Source organism: Salvelinus alpinus, chromosome 29 (genome assembly GCF_045679555.1).
Source record: "Salvelinus alpinus chromosome 29, SLU_Salpinus.1, whole genome shotgun sequence".
NCBI lineage: Eukaryota > Metazoa > Chordata > Actinopteri > Salmoniformes > Salmonidae > Salvelinus > Salvelinus alpinus.
The window spans coordinates 30,066,241-30,083,303 of NC_092114.1; the positions used below are offsets into that span (position 1 = coordinate 30,066,241).

Consider the following 17,063-nt stretch of genomic DNA (forward strand, 5'->3'; position numbering starts at 1 on the left):
TAGGCAGTAAGCACAACATCCTTTTGGATTAGTCTGCCTAAATAAACCACAAACATACACCCAAGGTGTAGAGCGGGGCTCTAATCCTGTTCCTGGAGAACTAGCTTCCTGTAGGTTCCAACCCCAGTTGGACCTAACCTGATTCAGTTTATCAACCAGCTAATTGGTAGAATCAAGTGTGCTAGACAAGGGTTGGAGCAAAAACCTACAGGAGGGTATCTCTCCGGGAACAGGGTTGGAGCAAAAACCTACAGGAGGGTATCTCTCCGGGAACAGGGTTGGAGCAAAAACCTACAGGAGGGTATCTCTCCGGGAACAGGGTTGGAGCAAAAACCTAAAGGAGGGTATCTCTCCGGAAACAGGGTTGGAGCAAAAACCTACAGGAGGGTTCCTCTCCGGGAACATGGTTGGAGTTAAAACCTACAGGAGGGTATCTCTCCGGGAACAGGGTTGGAGTTAAAACCTACAGGAGGGTATCTCTCCAGGAACAGGGTTGGAGTGGCGCAGCGGTCTAAGGCACTGCATCTCAGTGCTAGAGGTGTCACTACAGACACCTGTAGATCGAATCCAGGCTGTATCACAACCGGCCGAGATTGGGAGTCCCATAGGGCGGCGCACAATTGGCCCAGCGTCGTCCGGATTTGGCCGATGTAGGCCGTCATTGTAAATAAGAATTTGTTCTTAACTGACTTGACTAGTTAAATAAAGGTTCAATTAATAAAAAAATAAAAACCTACAGAAGGGTATCTCTCCGGGAACAGCGGTGGAGTTAAAACCTACAGGATGTTAGCTCTTCGGGAACAGGATTGGGGAGCCTGCTGTAGAAAAGCTAAACAAAAAATCTAAATAGTCAGTCACATATCATATTGCACATCTACACAATGTTAAAAGGTTATTCTCTAAGAAGGGTTGTACAGTCGCAAACGTGTCCTGCACACACAGAAACAAGACAAAGAAATATTACACATCCATCTTCTGCTTGCGTCTGAACGTTTGCGTTCATGGTTATTACTTCAACAATAAAGACCATTTAGCTTCACAGTACGATAACTTTTAAGTCTTAAGCCTTTCCCCTCCCCTGTAACCGTGACACATTTGCCCACTAGTTCAACTTGTTTGTGAAGGAAAAAGATCATGTGAAGTGAGTGGCAGAATAAGAGGGTTCTCTTGGGAGGTCAGGGTTCATAGTTCATTGGGGTAGCTGGTCGAGGTGTGTCAGAGTGGGTGGATAAATGGGCTTTGTGGTCCACAGCCACAGGCCTCAGGCCCAGTGTCCATGGTCATATTCATTAGGGTACACCTTAGCAAAAGGTTTTGCAATGGGGGGTGGGACGAGGACAACGACAAGCATTTCTTATTGGACAAGTTCAGGTATTACCTCCTCATTTCAGTAAATGTTCTTCCATTTGGTGCCTAATGAATACACCCCAGGTTCTGACCTTAGTTCTGGTCTAGGGATGGACCTTGAAGGCCAGCAGCTGCTCAGAGTGCATGTTATTGAGGGAGCGGAGGTCGGGCAGTCTGAGGAGCAGCTTGGTAAATATGGCCGACTCGTTAGGGTGGTTCTTAGTGATGAGGCCCCTCAGGTGCCGGATCAGAGTCTCCTGAAGAGCCTCCACAGAGTTTACGTTTTCAATCCCTGAGCGATCTAGAAGACAAAAACCACAGTAGAACGTTATTAGACTTGGTTCCTATACTTTTCTCTGATCACCATGCATCCTGTATGTCTCTATGACATGAAGCTCGACCAACTGATATGGATAGAATATGTTAGTAAGTAAGGAAACACTCACTATAATACAATGCATGCTTTCCAACACAACAAACATAGATAGCTACACTACTCTCTTGGTAGGAAGCCCTACAGTACCATAACAACTCACAGTATTAAGTCAGTTTCTATGGGACCTATAAGAAAGTCTATATAAAGGGACAGGAAGTGCGAATCCTGTGAGTGGGGTCACAAGGTCACAGTTCGTGAGCCTACCGGCAGAGATGAGGACGACAGCGGTGAACAGGCTCATTTCCTCCTCGCTGAGGCCGAGCCCCATCAGCTTGTCGCTGAAGTCCATCATGGAGGTCAGGAAGTCGCCGGCGCCCATGGCTTGTAACGTCTCCACGCTGTACTTGTTACCACCCAGAAACGTCACTGTGCGATCTTTCACGTCAAACAGGGACGCAAAGCGCACCACTAGCACCTGGTGAAGTGACAGCAGACACTGGGATAAGTCTGGGTGAAGTGACTGCAGACGCTGGGATAAGTCTGGGTGAAGTGACTGCAGACGCTGGGATAAGTCTGGGTGAAGTGACTGCAGACGCTGGGATAAGTCTGGGTGAAGTGACTGCAGACGCTGGGTAAGTCTGGGTGAAGTGACTGCAGACGCTAGGTAAGTCTGGGTGAAGTGACTGCAGACGCTAGGTAAGTCTGGGTGGATCAACTGCATTTCAATGATGGCCTTATCGGTTCGGTTTTTCTACTGTTTTCATTCACATACATGTGAGACAATGGATAAGGGGTAGAGAAGAGAAGAGAATACAATAAAAGGTTAATACAAGTGAGTGTTCTGAGAGTGGTCTTTACCTCAAAGGTACCAGCCTTGAGCAGGCTGACCTGGTCATGTTGGGAGAGGTCTCTGAAGCCTGGGATCCGCTTGGCAAATTCCACCACCTCCCTGACAGCTGGGGTGAAACTGTGGCTGAACTCCTCCCAGATCCCATGGCCTGACTTATGGGGGTTCACATGGGGAGACGTGTTCATGGGACACAGCTGAGGACAGAGAGAGATGAGAAGGGAAAGAAGGACTTGGGTTAGGAGGCATAAACGACATATCATTCACATACTTATTAAATGGTAGATAAGGCGAGTACCCCAAATACAATGTGTTATGTTAACCCAATCTAAAGGTGTGAACACGCCCCCTCTAGAGATCAACTGTGGTGTTCCACAGGGATCGACTCTTAGACTTCAATTATTTCTCAAGTGCTTTGAGAATAAAGTGTTATATAAATGTAGTTGATCATTATATGACAAATCATAACATGTATATTAAATTAACTATAATATATCATACACTCCTTCTCCATCTGTCTATCTTGGACTCACCAGATGCATCCTGTTGCCCATGTTCCACAGTAGTTCACTGAATCCTCCATGGGAATTGGAGGTGGCCTGGCTAGTGCTGTTGTTGCCTCCTCTCAGGCCATGGTGGGCGTAGGATGGGCAGTGGCCACTAGGGGAGCTGGTGGGCAGTCTGCCTCTGCTGTAGGGGCAGTGGTCCTCCTGGCGATGGTGGCTGTCAGGGCCCTGAGGCCCAGTGTTGGTGGGCCTCTCCTGAGCCTGGTAATGGGCCTGAGTGGCTGTGAATGAGGCCAGGTCATTTTGGTGGTTCTGGTTCTTAATCTGCTGGTTCCCGGCCTCCTGCTGGTTCCGGTTCCTCTCGTCTATCCTCTTTCCAGTGTCACTGACATGTTGCTCCGCCCCCGGGGAGGTCAGCTGGGCGTAGGCCTGGGACTGGGGGGAGGGTCTACCTTGCTCCTGGTTGTACATGAAGGTCTCCTGGTGGACCCGGGTCACCGAGCCAATCACCTCCTCTGACCCACAGTCTGAAGCACTCGACGGAGACACGGAGTTAGGGCTGGGGCTTTTATTCTTGGTGACCGCAGGAGCAGGAGCTGGAGAGCTGGTCTCCTCAGATTGGTTGGACCCGGGGGAAGTGGCGGGAGAGGTGGAGGAGGAGGGGACGGAGCCTAGGCCAGAATCAACATATTGGGGGCGGGGCTCCACGGGGCAGGCTGGCGACTGAAGCTGATTGGCCAGGGGGAAGGGTGTGTTGCAGTGGAACTGGCTGTGTAGCTGGCTGTTGTTCATCATGTTGTTCACGGCACTCTGCATCTCTAGCAGCATGCGCTGCTTCTCACGTTTTGGGATGCGGCCGAAACGCACAGCTAAGGAGGAGAGAACATTTAGAAAGGGTCCTTGACAAAATATATGCTTGTCTACGGATGATCAAATACTGTAAATCCCTGTTTGAAATTAACAACCCGACTCTTTTCTTCATCTACTTCTTTCTCAATCATATATTTATCTAACCCATGACAACCCACAATAACGGTAATACACCATGTATTATTGTAACTGGAGAGGGGATGTAGTTATATAAGGTAATAGAAACATACAGTCCTTGGACATGCCGACCAGCAGACACTTCTTGAAGCGACACTGCTGGCAGCGGTTCCTGTTGATCCTCATGATGGCACAGCTCTCGTTCTTCAGGCACTTCTTATACTGGATGTTCTGCTGGATGCTCCGACGGAAGAAACCCTAGAGACAGACAGACGGACACACTGGGAAGTCAGAGTTTTCATAAATGTTTTATAAGTGGGTCTTTTTCTAGAGTTACATCCGTGTTGGGGGGTTTTGCACTTTGTCCATTTGTATGCTGAAATCTAGAAGATATTATTTATATGAATAATTAATTATTTGATATAAAATTTGGCCATAGAAAAATGAGCCCCCTAAAACAGAGTGTATTAGGGTGCATGACGCCTCTCGGCTTTAGGAGGTAGAAGGGGAGTTAATGTATTTTTTTAGTGGGTAGATCAGCTTTAATATTGCAGATTGGTTGTGGCTTCCATCAATGTAATTGTCTGCATCATTTCCAATCCCCCATATTTATTATTTTGTAAATAAATAATTAATTTTTTATATATATTTTCCTTTATTATTTTCCCCAAACCCTACCACCCCTAATAGGAGTAAACTAATGGAAAACAACACTTAAGCTTCTACTTTTAGCTTATACATACTATACACATTTTACAGACACAGTATATTTTACAATAGTTATATATTGTTTGTTTTTAGTCCCATCCTTCAGCTCCACTCAACCCCTCCCATCTATCTCTGAGGAACATCACATTTTGATTTATATTTGCCATATATTTTTCAACTGTGCTGTGATGTTTCACAAAAGTTCTGAACCTTTCTCTTCTACAGATTGTAAATTAAAGATAAACATTTTTGCTAAGAGTATTATTATATTATTGATCAATTGACTATAGCTGTGTTAAAATACCCATACTAACATACTGTATAATACATACTTAATAAGTATATACTACATACTATTAGTTAATTTTAGTGTACTGTAAACAAACGATCATTTCAGTTGAGCGTACTAGCGCTTCGCCTGTCTACCGGAAGTTGATGCTCTTGCTATGCAACCTCTTACTAGCTTGTTAGCATAACAAATTACTAGATAGACATTTTATGACTTCGGCAGAAATGTCTACCAACTTTCTATGGCTTGTTTTAAAAAAAACAATATTTTGGAGATGATTTCATTTTCAAATAACCGAAAGTGAGATGTTGTAATCAGAATAAAGGGAAAAGGGCCATTCTTGAACATGGGGTGAGACATTCATACTAATCTGCTAGAGAACCAGTTCGGATTTAAGTAGAACTTTTGTATGACTGAAGCCTTTAGTGAGAGGTCTAATGCTTTAATAATTTCTGCCCTCCGAATTCATATTCATTATATAAATAGGCCAGTTTAATTTAGTCTGGCTTGCCGTTCCAAATAAAATGGAATATATTTTCGTCATATAATTTGAAAAACAATTCTCTAGGTGTAAGTAAGGCCATAAGCAAATAGGTAAACTGGGATATGACTAAAGAGTTAATAAGGGTGATTTTTCCACAAATAAACAGGTATTTTCCTTTCCACGGTAGCAAGATCTTATCTATTTTTGCTAACTTGGGGCGACAGGGTAGCCTAGTGGTTAGAACGTCGTACTAGTAACCAAAAGGTTGCAAGATCGAATCCCCGCTGACAAGGTAAAAATCTATCGTTCTAGGCCGTCATTGAAAATAAGAATTTGTTCTTAACTGACATGCCTAGTTAAATAAAGGTAAAAATAAAAAAATAAAAATTATATTGAAATGTATTGTAGCAAGATTATTTTTTCCCTTTTGGATATGAAAACCGAGTATATCCACTTCACCATCAGACCATTTTTAAAAGCTGTATTTTTTTGTGATCCAATACGTAATATTGCATTTATCATAATTTGGTTATATTCTAGAGAGGTTAGTAAAAGTATCTAGATCCGCTAGAGGAGGGGATGGCAGGGAGACTTTTGCTTGTCCCAGTGCTCTGACAGCAGAAGTAGCTCATTAAGAGAGGAAAGAGTTAGGGGCTGTGGGTAAAAATAAGGCAGAACTACATAAAGCTGTATGGGTTCGATGAGGATGGCTGCAATGATGATTTGACCCAGTTAGGCTACCATACCATTATGTCACCACGCCCTCTCTCTCAAGTAACTATGATATTGAGGAACAACATGATGCAACATTGATTAGGTGTGTGTGTGTGTGTTCTCACCTTGCAGCCCTCACAGGCATGAACCCCATAGTGGAATCCAGATGCAATGTCTCCGCACACCTTACACAGCAGCACCAGGCCGTTGATTTCTGCAAAAACATCTCATCAGCACCCAGTGAGGAAGTACCTCTAAAAAATTGAATAGACTGTATTCATCCACAAATGATGTAAGCAAATAGTAATTGAATAGACATTCAAGTTATTACACAGCAGAGAAACCACTCACTAGTAATGTCGCATTTTGCAGTGGAGGTCGAGCGTCCGGTCTTTGCGATAGTGTGGGCCAGCGGGAGGGTGAGGCCTGCCATGTTTAGGGGCTTGTTCACTACGTTGCCCTGGCGACAGCTGTGGGAGGAGTTGTAGCTGCAGTCATTTGAGTCACTATGACATGACTCAGGGCTAGAGGAGCTGATGTAGGCTATTACACCCCCTAGTGGAGAGAGAAAGACATGATGATTAGGCTAATAGTTTGACAGAATTAAATCTCTATGGATAGGGTTGCCTACTGGGGTAGCGGAGGTTCAAGTTACACAAAGAACAATGCATTTACATGATCTTATAAATAGAGTGAGTGTTTGAAAGGAATTTGAATAAATGTTGTTTCTGAACATTTTTGCAGACCGAAGGATCTGGAAATTGTACAGTCCAAAACTATTCTTAGCATTGAATTATTCCATCTATAAAATACCGCTGCCCCTATTCAATACAACTATCAGAACCGCCCCACTCCAAACTACCATTAACAGCCTCCAGTTTACAAGCACTCAGTTTCCCTGATTCACATGTAGCAATCAAGTGACACTGATGTCACATGTTTCTCCTATGGAAACCAAATCTGATCCTGATTGAACCATAGCATAAAGAGGCTGTTTTATATTCGTAGCCTAGTGCCTACCCACAATTCCCTGGTGCTAGTAGCTCTGAGCCAGGAAGAGAGTCCGAGCACCCGCCCAGTCAGACAGCTTTATTTTTTTATTCCCCTTTTTTCAGGTCAGGCTGACCTGGTTTCTCTCCCTCCATTCTGGTTAGATAAAGCTCCTGTTACATATTGTCAGCAGGGTGTGTGGAGAATAGCCTGGCTACACTGCAATTGTTAGATATTGCTGCACTGTCGGAACTAGAAGCACAAGCATTTCACTACACTCGCAATAACATCTGCTAACCATGTGTATGTGACCAATAAAATGTGATTTGTTTGAACACACACGGCTCAAGATGGAAGCTCATCATCATTCAATCAAGAGGCAGGGCCAACATGGACGGATTGCGATTAATGCCTGCCAAATGTTATGTGGTCTAATGGAAGTATAACCTAATGTGATGTGTTCATGAGTTGGTCGTCTGCATGTTCCTTGTTGATCGAATTGCATTACAGAAGAAGTTTAGGCAAAATTCTAAAACAAATCTCAAAAGGCACAACTGCCCTATTTTAAACAACCGAGGTAAAGTTGGTTTTATATTAACACATTCGGACATTCGCCAAAAGCCATTTAAAAATCAATAACTAAATCACTGTTTGTCACAGAAACATCAAACTATGTATGATATATTCTATAAATGTCTAGCATACCTTTACAACCTTTGTTTTGAGGTAAAATTCCAGTTGACTTGATAGAAATAAATAATATATAAAATGCTATTTAAAACTGTTTAATTAAATCAATAACTAATTTGTACTTGAAATTAACATTTCTTTAAAGTTATTGCAAATAAATGCATAGTTTAACTTTTTTCTGCGACAATCACTGAATTAGTTATTGATTTCTTCATCTTTAAATGCAATATTTGAGCTTTTATGTATTTCTATCAAATCAAAACTGGAATTTGTACTCAAAGCGAAGGTTTTATACCAGACATTTATAGAATAAATCCTACCTAGTTTGATGTTTGTCATAATCAATGAAAAGGTTATTGATTTATACCACTTTAAATGGCATTTTATAGATTGTATGTATTTGTCACAATCATCAAACTAGATATGATTTATTCTATAAATGTCGAGCATACTTTTACAACCTTTTTTAAATACAAATTCCAGTTTTGATTTGATAGAAACGGTGAATTAGTTATTGATTTATACAGCTTTAAATTGCATTTGAAAGATGACATATTTCCATCAAATCAAAACTGGATGTTTTATTAAAAGCAAAGGTTGTAAAAGTATGCTAGATATTTATAGAATAAACCATATCTATTTTTATGTTTCTGTGACAATCAATGAATTAGTTATTGATTTTTACCATTTTAAATGGCTTTTGGCTAATGTCTGTTGAGTGTCCGAATATAAAACCAACTTTACCCCAGTTTTTCACCGTTCATAAAGCATAAAAACCATAGCAATCCCATATAAGAGTCACTTACATAATGGATAGTATACTAGGTTGTGAAATTCTTGGCCGAATGATCAACTATAATTTACTTGACTCACTGATGACGTTACTTTTTGGAACGCACTCCCACGTGGAACAGGCATTCTCGAAATACCCAGTGGTAGAAAACTATGGAACGCCGTTTGGTTCTTTGCAAAATAACCATATGTAAACTATATGCACATGTTGGCCAATCACTATATGAAAAACTTCATCATCACCAACAAACTATGAAAACTGGGTCAGTTTACATTGCTGCAGCCCTATAACTGCATGCAGTTTCACGTGTATCTACACCAGCTCGCAGGGCAGGATCTTTGGCAGAATTATGCAATGTTAACGTCACATCGCTTCTTCACCAACCAGAGAGCGCAAGGGGAGCGTTTAAAGACAGACGTTTATACATCACAGCGCTCCTCAACCAATCAGAGAGAGCGTATACACAGTCGCACATGGCTAGCGACAGGTCCATGTGAGAAAAGGAACCTGCAACACTGTCCCAGCCTATTGATTCTGAAATAATACACTCACTGGCACTCCTAACCAACTTTAACCCAGTTTGAATTAAGGCTGATTACAGTAAGAAAGATCGGACATTAATGAGCAGGTTATTGCAAACCATTTACTTATGTTTTGATTCAGAACATCACGCAACCCTTTAAAATCACGATACTGACAAGTAGACTTGAAGTTGTAACAATCATCTAGGTCACAAAAAACAAATGAAATACTATCAAGATGCAATGTCACAAACAGTTATTGTTTAGACACTAAAATATGCTATAGGCCTACAAATAGATCTTTATAAATGTATTGAGCATAAAATGATTTTACCTGCTTTTGTAGATTCCATGTCCTCGGAATGAAATCCCCTTCTTGCAACCTGAAGTCTGATGACGTGTTAGCTTGTTTTCAGCAATTTTTTCAGTCGCTGGTTGATACTACAGATCAATGAATTGAAGCATTCAAAAAAATAGTCGGCAAACGCATTTAGGCCTACTAGTTCCGTAGATTACATCTATAGCGCAACAGCTACTGTTGCCAATCAGACTTATTTCGCACCGTGATATTTGACTACAACCATATGTCAAAACTAATCACATAAATTCAAATGTATTCGTTTTGTTTATAAAAACGCCCCGAATCAAACCAAAGATTGTAGCCAATTTTTTCGCTTCAGAATGAATCGAACGTTCGTAATTCCGTATCTTTTTTTTCCCGTAGAGCGCTCCAAAAAGCTGTCCGTCTGATGTTTTTTTCTGTAGGCTAAAGATAGGCCTAAGCATATGTATAGCATAAAAATATGTATTTTCTTGAAGGAAACGATAGCAAGGAGTAGAAAGTTATCCTCTGCCAGAGAGATTCGTTGAATGACTGTTTCGATTAGAGCTCTCGACTCAAACTGCTATGCTACCACGTGACCCATTACAGCGGCTCCTCCTTCCCTAGCCTAGCGCTGGTGTCAATGGGCAAGTTAGTTTAGCATGGCCCGGTTCCCCGGGGGACTGGCGATTTCGCTTAAGGACCAATGGAATGGTCTGGAATTTAAAAAAGACTCCTCCCACCCGGGCACCGGACCATGCAAAATGAACAAGCCCAACGTAACCCACTGACACACTTTTTACAGTTCAAAGTGTGGGTGGGGGGGCTATCCCAGCTTTGATGCACCTGTACTGACCTCGCCTTCTGGATGGAAGTGGGGTGAACAGGTAGTGGCTCGGGTGGTTATTGTCCTTGATTACCTTTTTTTCCTTCCTGTGACATCGGGTGTTGTAGGTGTCCTGGAGGGCAGGTAGTTTGGCCCCTGTGATGCGTTGTGCAGACCGCACCACCCTCTGTGGTTGTGGGCGGTGCAGTTGCCTAACCAGGCGGTGATACAGCCCAACAGGATGCTCTCAATTGTGCACCTGTAAAAGTTAAATGAGGGTTTTCGGTGACAAGCCATATTTTTTCAGCCTCCTGAGGGTGAAGAGGCGCTATTGCTATTGCTATTGCGCCTTCTTCACCACACTGTATGTGTACGTGTACCGTTTCAGTTTGTCGTTGATATGTACACCGAGGAACTTAAAACTTTCCACCTTCTCCGCTGTTGTCCCGTGGATATGGGGCTGCTCCCTTTGATGTTTCCTGAAGTCCACGATCATCTCTTTTGTTTTGCTGACATTGAGTGAGAGGTTATTTTCCCGACACCACACTCCGAGGGGCCTCACCTCCTCCTCGTAGGCTGTCTCGTCGTTGTTGGTAATCAAGCCTACCATTGTAGTGTCGTCTGCAAACGTAAAGATTGAGTTGGCACGATCATGGCCATGCAGTCGTAGGTGAACATATATTGCTGATGGGTTCCAGTAGTATATCGTATAGCATCAAGAAACATGATAACATTTCTCCAACATATTGAATACACTGAAGCATAAAATCAGAAATTACTATAACAAGATTTTTCCCACATATATTGAGCTCTCAGGATTTTAAGAATGTAATAAATATATCAAGCAGTTTATATATATTCTAAATGGCATATATTATTATTATATTATAAAATGCATTCTCACATTGGCAGCAAAGGCTTCTTCACACAGTCCAATATAAAACATATATTTTTTCAAATTATTTTCATTATTAAAAAGAATTCAACAATTTAATGTGCGTAATAGAGCATACCAGCTTGTAGTCCTAAACCCGGAAATGAGGTACCTCTGGTTCAGCCTTTCCTATGGGGAAAATGAATTGGGAAAGAATAGTTTGGGATAAATGGCGAAAATAAGGTTTGAGATTAACACAGGTTTAGATCTTATACGTTTTGTTCTTTGAGCTAATATCAGTCAGTTAACACAGCCTTGATTAATTATGAAGACTTTATGTGCTTTTTATTTTATTTTTTACATAAGTGCTTAAAAATTCACAGAAAGTGACATTAGCTGATGAAGGTTATCTCATAGACCCACAGACCCTATTTTCAGTAAAACTGTTTTGATACTGTAACAATTCTTCTAACAGTCTCTTCGGTAACCTACACTCTCACTGTGGCCCCAGATAGGGTATGTTAGGAGAAAAGTGGTCCTCTTGTCCAAGAGGTGAGGCAGAGGCCACAGAGAGGGGAGGCAACATGAGGGCAGACACATGCAGAATGACACACACACACACAGGTAACAGCTTGTTTCTTTACTCAGGAACGAGGGCAAAATGTAGATATCTGGGTGTACGTCTGCATGTGCATTCGAAACACATGCAGCAAAGTAGACGTCACATGTAGCAAAGCACAGCAATCACAGATCAGATCAGTACACTAGTGTTTTCACATAGCTAACCAAGGAGGAAAATAAAGAAGTAGTTGTTTATCAGGATATTGAGTAGCTGGTTGACTTTACTGCAGCATCCTCTGGATATATGGGAGGTATTATATTCAACCACGCGAGGGACAAATGGAACCCAAAGGGTTGTTGAAAACCTCTCATATCGTCACCCACTTTGTTCCTGAATCCATGCACCTTGGTTGAAATGGGATGAACCACATCATTTCTCCATCAACACCCTCTGTGCCAGAACAGTTCAAACTGACTCTGACATGAGCTGTTTCACTAGATCTCCCACACTTTCTTGTCATATTGGTCGACAAGAATAAAGTGTCTACCTTTTCAACCAAGGTCAGCGCATTAACGAGGAGGAAACTTGAAGATAAGTAAAACAAGGATTTTTCAACAACTCAGAGGACAATGGAAGTTCACTTCAAATACGACAGCTTTGTAGATTTCCTGCTTCACTCAGTTGCCTGACAGACATGGAAACAACCACCTCACGGTATCAAGCTGCCTTAATGGGTTTGGAACAGCCATATCCCAAAGAAGTCTTCTCCTGACCACCTCCCATTTCCCTGGTTCTTTGGATTCCTCTGCCACCATAATGAAAAAATAGACAGACAAGCCCACACTTTTCTTCAGTTTCTGTTTTGGTGGAATTCTGGTCATCATGGGTGACGTGAACCCTGCAGTGCCCCCAGCTTAATCTGTGTAAGGGCTCCCGAGAGGCGCAGCAGTCTAAGGCACTGCATCTCAGTGCTAGATGCGTCACTACAGACACCCCGGTTAGATTCCAGGCTGTATCACAACCGGCAGGGATTTGTAGTCCCATAGGGCAGCACACAATTGGCCGAGCGTCGTCCGGGTTTGGCCGTCATTGTACTTAAGAATTTGTTCTTAACTGACTTGCCTAGTTAAAGGTTAAAAAAAAAAACAGACCAGGGAGAAATGTGAGAAAGTTCTATAAATAACCACGTCGTTCTCCACTCAAAACCCTTGCTGCTCTAGCTTGAGTCCTTTCAAACAGTGTATTGTCTTTGAAGCTTGCGTCTTTACGTTGAACTGAGTAGTGGTCCAACAGGAGGTTAGGGGAAGAGGGCAGTGCTTCACATCGTGTTACTTTACCATTTATCTGAAAAGCTGTGCTTAACGTTGAGTAGTCTAATGTATGATATTAAGGCGTTGTCTTAATGTGAAATTTCTTCCAGTTTAGATGAATTAAACTGAAATTTAGCCCATACATTGTCAATTGAGTGAAAAATATATTTTATTCAATGAGAAGACAACTATACTTCATCTTTGAAAATACATTTTCCCTTCTGACCTGGGACTTGAACCAACCACCCTCCAGATGCTGTCCCACTTCTTTAACCTCTAGGCCAGGAATCTTCAACAGTTCCGGGAATGCTACCCTTCTGTAGGTTCACTCCAACCCGTTACCACCAACTTGATTCAGCTCATCAACCAGCGAATTATTAGTCAGGTGTGCTAGATTCAGTGTTAAAGATAATCGATAGGACCGTAGCACTCCAGAAACGTGTTGAGTGCTCTGCTCTAGTACTCACAGGGTCACTTACGGTACTATTATCCCTAAAAACATATTAAACCCATCCTGGGGATAACCTAGATAATGACAAAAATCCATGTGTGCACTGTAGACGCTGGTTCAAATCTGTTCCACTCATATTGGTCAATAGTTCTAACAGGGTGCCTTTCCATGAATCACATTTCACAAGTTTGTGAAAACACTAGTATATCAACTTTGCTTATCGTAGTTACTAACCACTATATGTATCACTTCCTCGCCCAAGACATCAAATAGCAGCTCTTACACCCAAAATGAATAGCCCTTACAAATACAACACATCAGACCAACAATTTGTCACCATAAAAAGGCATATGTTTATTTCTTTAAATGTACAGACACCCTCTAGCGGTAGCGGTGCAGCTGCAGGGTATTGCGTCTCTTCCAGGCTGCCCGGCGGGAACCACCCATGGTCATGTGGAACTTGTGGCCCTTGCCCAGGCCGCGGCTCTTCTTGCCCGCGGACGTCAGGCCACGCATCTCCCTGTGCTTGTGCACAGGCCTGGTGATCCATTGGGTGTCGGGGTTGCGTCTGATAGTCTTGTGGAAGGTGTCGATCAGGATCACCTCGAAGAACTTGTAGGTGGAGTCCTCTCCTACCCAGTAGGAGGCCAGCACCCTCAGGCCTCCACAGTGACGGCCAGCACGCTCCTGTTGGGGAGACCGAAGACCAAACAGGTCAGACAAGTCACATCCAGAAACGTAAGTATAAATGTAAATCACTGATATGCAGAGATGTTACACAACCACAATAAAAGCAGGTCAAACCACGCAACATTTCACAACGGATAGAACATTATACCAGGGGCTGGTCTAGCGATGGCAACAAACACAATAAAAGCAGGTCAAACCACGCAACATTTCACAACGGATAGAACATTATACCAGGGGCTGGTCTAGCGATGGCACTGCCGACCCCAGACTGCCCCCGCCCCCCTTGTTATCACCACTTACAGCACCTTCAAGTCTGTCTACCTCATCCACACTATACACCATCTGTTGAGAAATTCTAGCTGTATGCTTCAATCTAAACTGCATGGGAAAGATCTGAAATGATGAAATCAGTGGCCAATGTCACATTAAGTTGAGTGTGAGGCATATACAAGGTAAACTAATCACAAAACCCAATGTGAAGAGAATACTATTCACTTAGTTTTCAATACAGTTTTAAATACAACCAAGAAACTTTTGGGAATGATGCATTATTTTCTGTGGTTTCAGACAAATTGGCTTATTTCAGACAGGTTTCACCATAGTCGATAAGATGGGGAAAAAAGTTGAGCATCATTAACCACATTGAGAGAATGCATTATTGGTGTTGAAGAAAGAGGTACCATTTGGAATATGAGCCTTGTTTCAGAAAATAAACCAAGTTAAAAAATGGCAAATTCCAACATGCCTATCAGAGGGCAATGGGGCCAATATGAAATTAACTAATATCTGCACAAGTGCCTAGAAGCAGGGGGAATGGTAGATTTGTAATTGAGCATAAATTTGCCAAATGAAGACAGATCAGTGACATCCTTATGCAGTTCTTAGTAACTTCTCCCCGAAGTATGCAATCATTCTGAGTAAAATTGTATAGAAAAATTAACTGTAGCCCAAGTTTACACCAATCCTATGCTTTTCAAGTCCTAGAACAAAGTGAGCAAGTACAACATTGGGGAGAGGGATGAGAATCAGACCACAACCTGGGAGATGCACCTGTACAGGAGCTCTTACCTCAGCAGTGGACTGGAGGCTGCGGGCGAACTTGATCTGGTTGACACCATGGTGGACGGGCTTGCCGTAGGTGGCACCCTTGGGCACGGGGCGCTTGCGGCCTCCACGGCGAACGCGGACACGGTAGATGACATAGCCTGTTATATGGAGAGAAGTCTTGAAGAGATCAATGATGTAAATAACAGCCTGGCATAAGAGATCAGCAACATGTCAAAGAATAAAATACAATATAAATGGCACAACCACTTGGTCCACCTTTAATGTGAATAAACACTTAAACGGATAAGTGACTCACAGGTATTAATGAAAGCACAAACAAGCAATCAGAATACCATTACTGCCTAATCACATCAATAGGGCTACAACATTTTACATATTTAACTTATCACACCATTGCATCTGACAACATCTTATGCCCTGCCTCAGACATGTGGCAAACTTGAGGATCAAAGGTCACATGAGAAACGATCAACTATGAAGCACAAGCATGCAACAGATAACCATTACAGCAAAGTTACATGAGTCTAACATTATATACGTTGGTCTACATTCAACAATTTGAATGGAACAGACACCCACCTTGTTTGCACTTGTACCCTAGTCTGCGGGCCTTATCGGGTCTGGTGGGTCTAGGCGCACGGTGGAGACCAGAGAGCTGACGGTACTGCCAGCAACGGACGCGCAGGAGGAAGCGCATCACGTCGGACTGCTTCTTGCGCCATAGCTCCTGTATATATTTGTACGCTCCCATGTTAGACTAACTGTGAAAAAAGACAAAGAGAAATATGTAACCAATAACGAACATTCAATGTTGCGATTTAGCAGTTAGTTGGAGAGAAATAAGGCACCGACAAGTAACATTTGGTAGCTAACTAATGTCCATTAGAAGCCATGACTTGGCCAACTTGGCCAGCCAGCCATCCAGCACGTTTAGTTTGTTTACAACGTACCCTGAACTATTCAAGTCATGAATGACATCTCCGGGATACATTTCATTTAGCGGGTATTAAATTGGAGTCTACGGGGAAGTGCTTTTGGTCAAATTCTGTTTAATTCCAGACTCGCTGGAAATCTGTCTTCTCGAAGCAGGAGGCTCGCAGTAGGCCCCGATGCTTACAGTCCTACACACTGGATAGGTAGCAAGTTAGGCGGCTAACACTCCATTGTAGGCAACCACTTACTACAACAAAAAAACACCAAATAGCCACAAGAAAAACCTCTAACGCCAAATACACACATTTTAGAAACACAGAATGTCAATGGCTATCAATTTTCTAACCTCGCTCCGTGGCAGTACATAGAAGACCGATAGGAGACCCGTGCACTATTTCGGATACACAATGCAATATTCAAATTTTCATCAATTCAAATGTAGAAATTGAGGTACTGTGTTATTAACGACGAACCCCATCAACTAAATCCACAACTATACAACCTGATGGTAATGATTTAATTCTGATTTTTGATGGATTGTACATTCTGAAAAACGACAAAATTACTCTCTTACATGATGGCGTACCAGCCGGAAAGAAAGAAAAAACGTACCCAGCATGCTTTATGAAAACGTCAGTAACACAGTTCAGGTCAGACACGCCTGGGTATTGTAGTTTATTCCAATAATGTTCATATTTTTCATATACATTTCACCTAACATCATAACCTGGGATTTTGATGGTATTTAAATTTTAGAATTGAAAATCACCACCAG

General features: G+C 42.4%; 2 protein-coding genes and 1 non-coding gene across 4 annotated transcripts; all 3 read right to left on the minus strand.

Annotated features, from left to right (window-relative positions):
* Positions 1 to 618: 618 nt before the first annotated feature.
* Positions 619 to 10,138, minus strand: LOC139558458 (nuclear receptor subfamily 1 group D member 2-like). Its single transcript, XM_071373595.1, has 8 exons — positions 9,587 to 10,138; positions 6,610 to 6,813; positions 6,384 to 6,472; positions 4,177 to 4,321; positions 3,104 to 3,945; positions 2,582 to 2,767; positions 1,988 to 2,198; positions 619 to 1,648 (listed from the first exon to the last, which is right to left on the minus strand). Exons 1-8 carry the CDS (start codon positions 9,603 to 9,605, stop codon positions 1,452 to 1,454), a joined length of 1,893 nt encoding a protein of 630 aa, XP_071229696.1. The 5' UTR covers positions 9,606 to 10,138; the 3' UTR covers positions 619 to 1,451.
* Positions 10,139 to 13,924: 3,786 nt separating this feature from the next.
* Positions 13,925 to 16,931, minus strand: LOC139558462 (large ribosomal subunit protein eL15-like). Of its 2 annotated transcripts, XM_071373616.1 has the most exons (5): positions 16,863 to 16,891; positions 16,635 to 16,679; positions 15,935 to 16,116; positions 15,356 to 15,492; positions 13,925 to 14,284 (listed from the first exon to the last, which is right to left on the minus strand). In XM_071373616.1, exons 3-5 carry the CDS (start codon positions 16,104 to 16,106, stop codon positions 13,979 to 13,981), a joined length of 615 nt encoding a protein of 204 aa, XP_071229717.1. In that variant the 5' UTR covers positions 16,107 to 16,116; positions 16,635 to 16,679; positions 16,863 to 16,891; the 3' UTR covers positions 13,925 to 13,978. The 2 variants fall into 2 exon arrangements, with proteins under 2 accessions (XP_071229717.1, XP_071229716.1); XM_071373615.1 differs by lacking the exon at positions 16,635 to 16,679 and having other exon boundaries at positions 16,863 to 16,931.
* Positions 14,842 to 14,931, minus strand: LOC139559466 (small nucleolar SNORD12/SNORD106). Its single transcript, XR_011671770.1, has one exon. It is a non-coding gene; the product is annotated as a small nucleolar SNORD12/SNORD106 (small nucleolar RNA).
* Positions 16,932 to 17,063: the final 132 nt, after the last annotated feature.

Bases quoted from the DNA above. Each gene is read 5' to 3' on its own strand.
- LOC139558458 (XM_071373595.1), bottom strand. The intron at 6,473-6,609 runs GTGAGTGGTTTC...ATGTTTTTGCAG, and splicing joins TGCAAAATGCGACATTACTA to AAATCAACGGCCTGGTGCTG. The intron at 3,946-4,176 runs GTATGTTTCTAT...TCTCCTCCTTAG, and splicing joins GGTCGGCATGTCCAAGGACT to CTGTGCGTTTCGGCCGCATC.
- LOC139558462 (XM_071373615.1), bottom strand. From the start codon at position 16,106: ATGGGAGCGTACAAATATATACAGGAGCTATGGCGCAAGAAGCAGTCC. The intron at 15,493-15,934 runs GTGGGTGTCTGT...TCCATATAACAG, and splicing joins AGGGTACAAGTGCAAACAAG to GCTATGTCATCTACCGTGTC. The intron at 14,285-15,355 runs GTAAGAGCTCCT...TCTCCCCAACAG, and splicing joins GCCTCCAGTCCACTGCTGAG to GAGCGTGCTGGCCGTCACTG.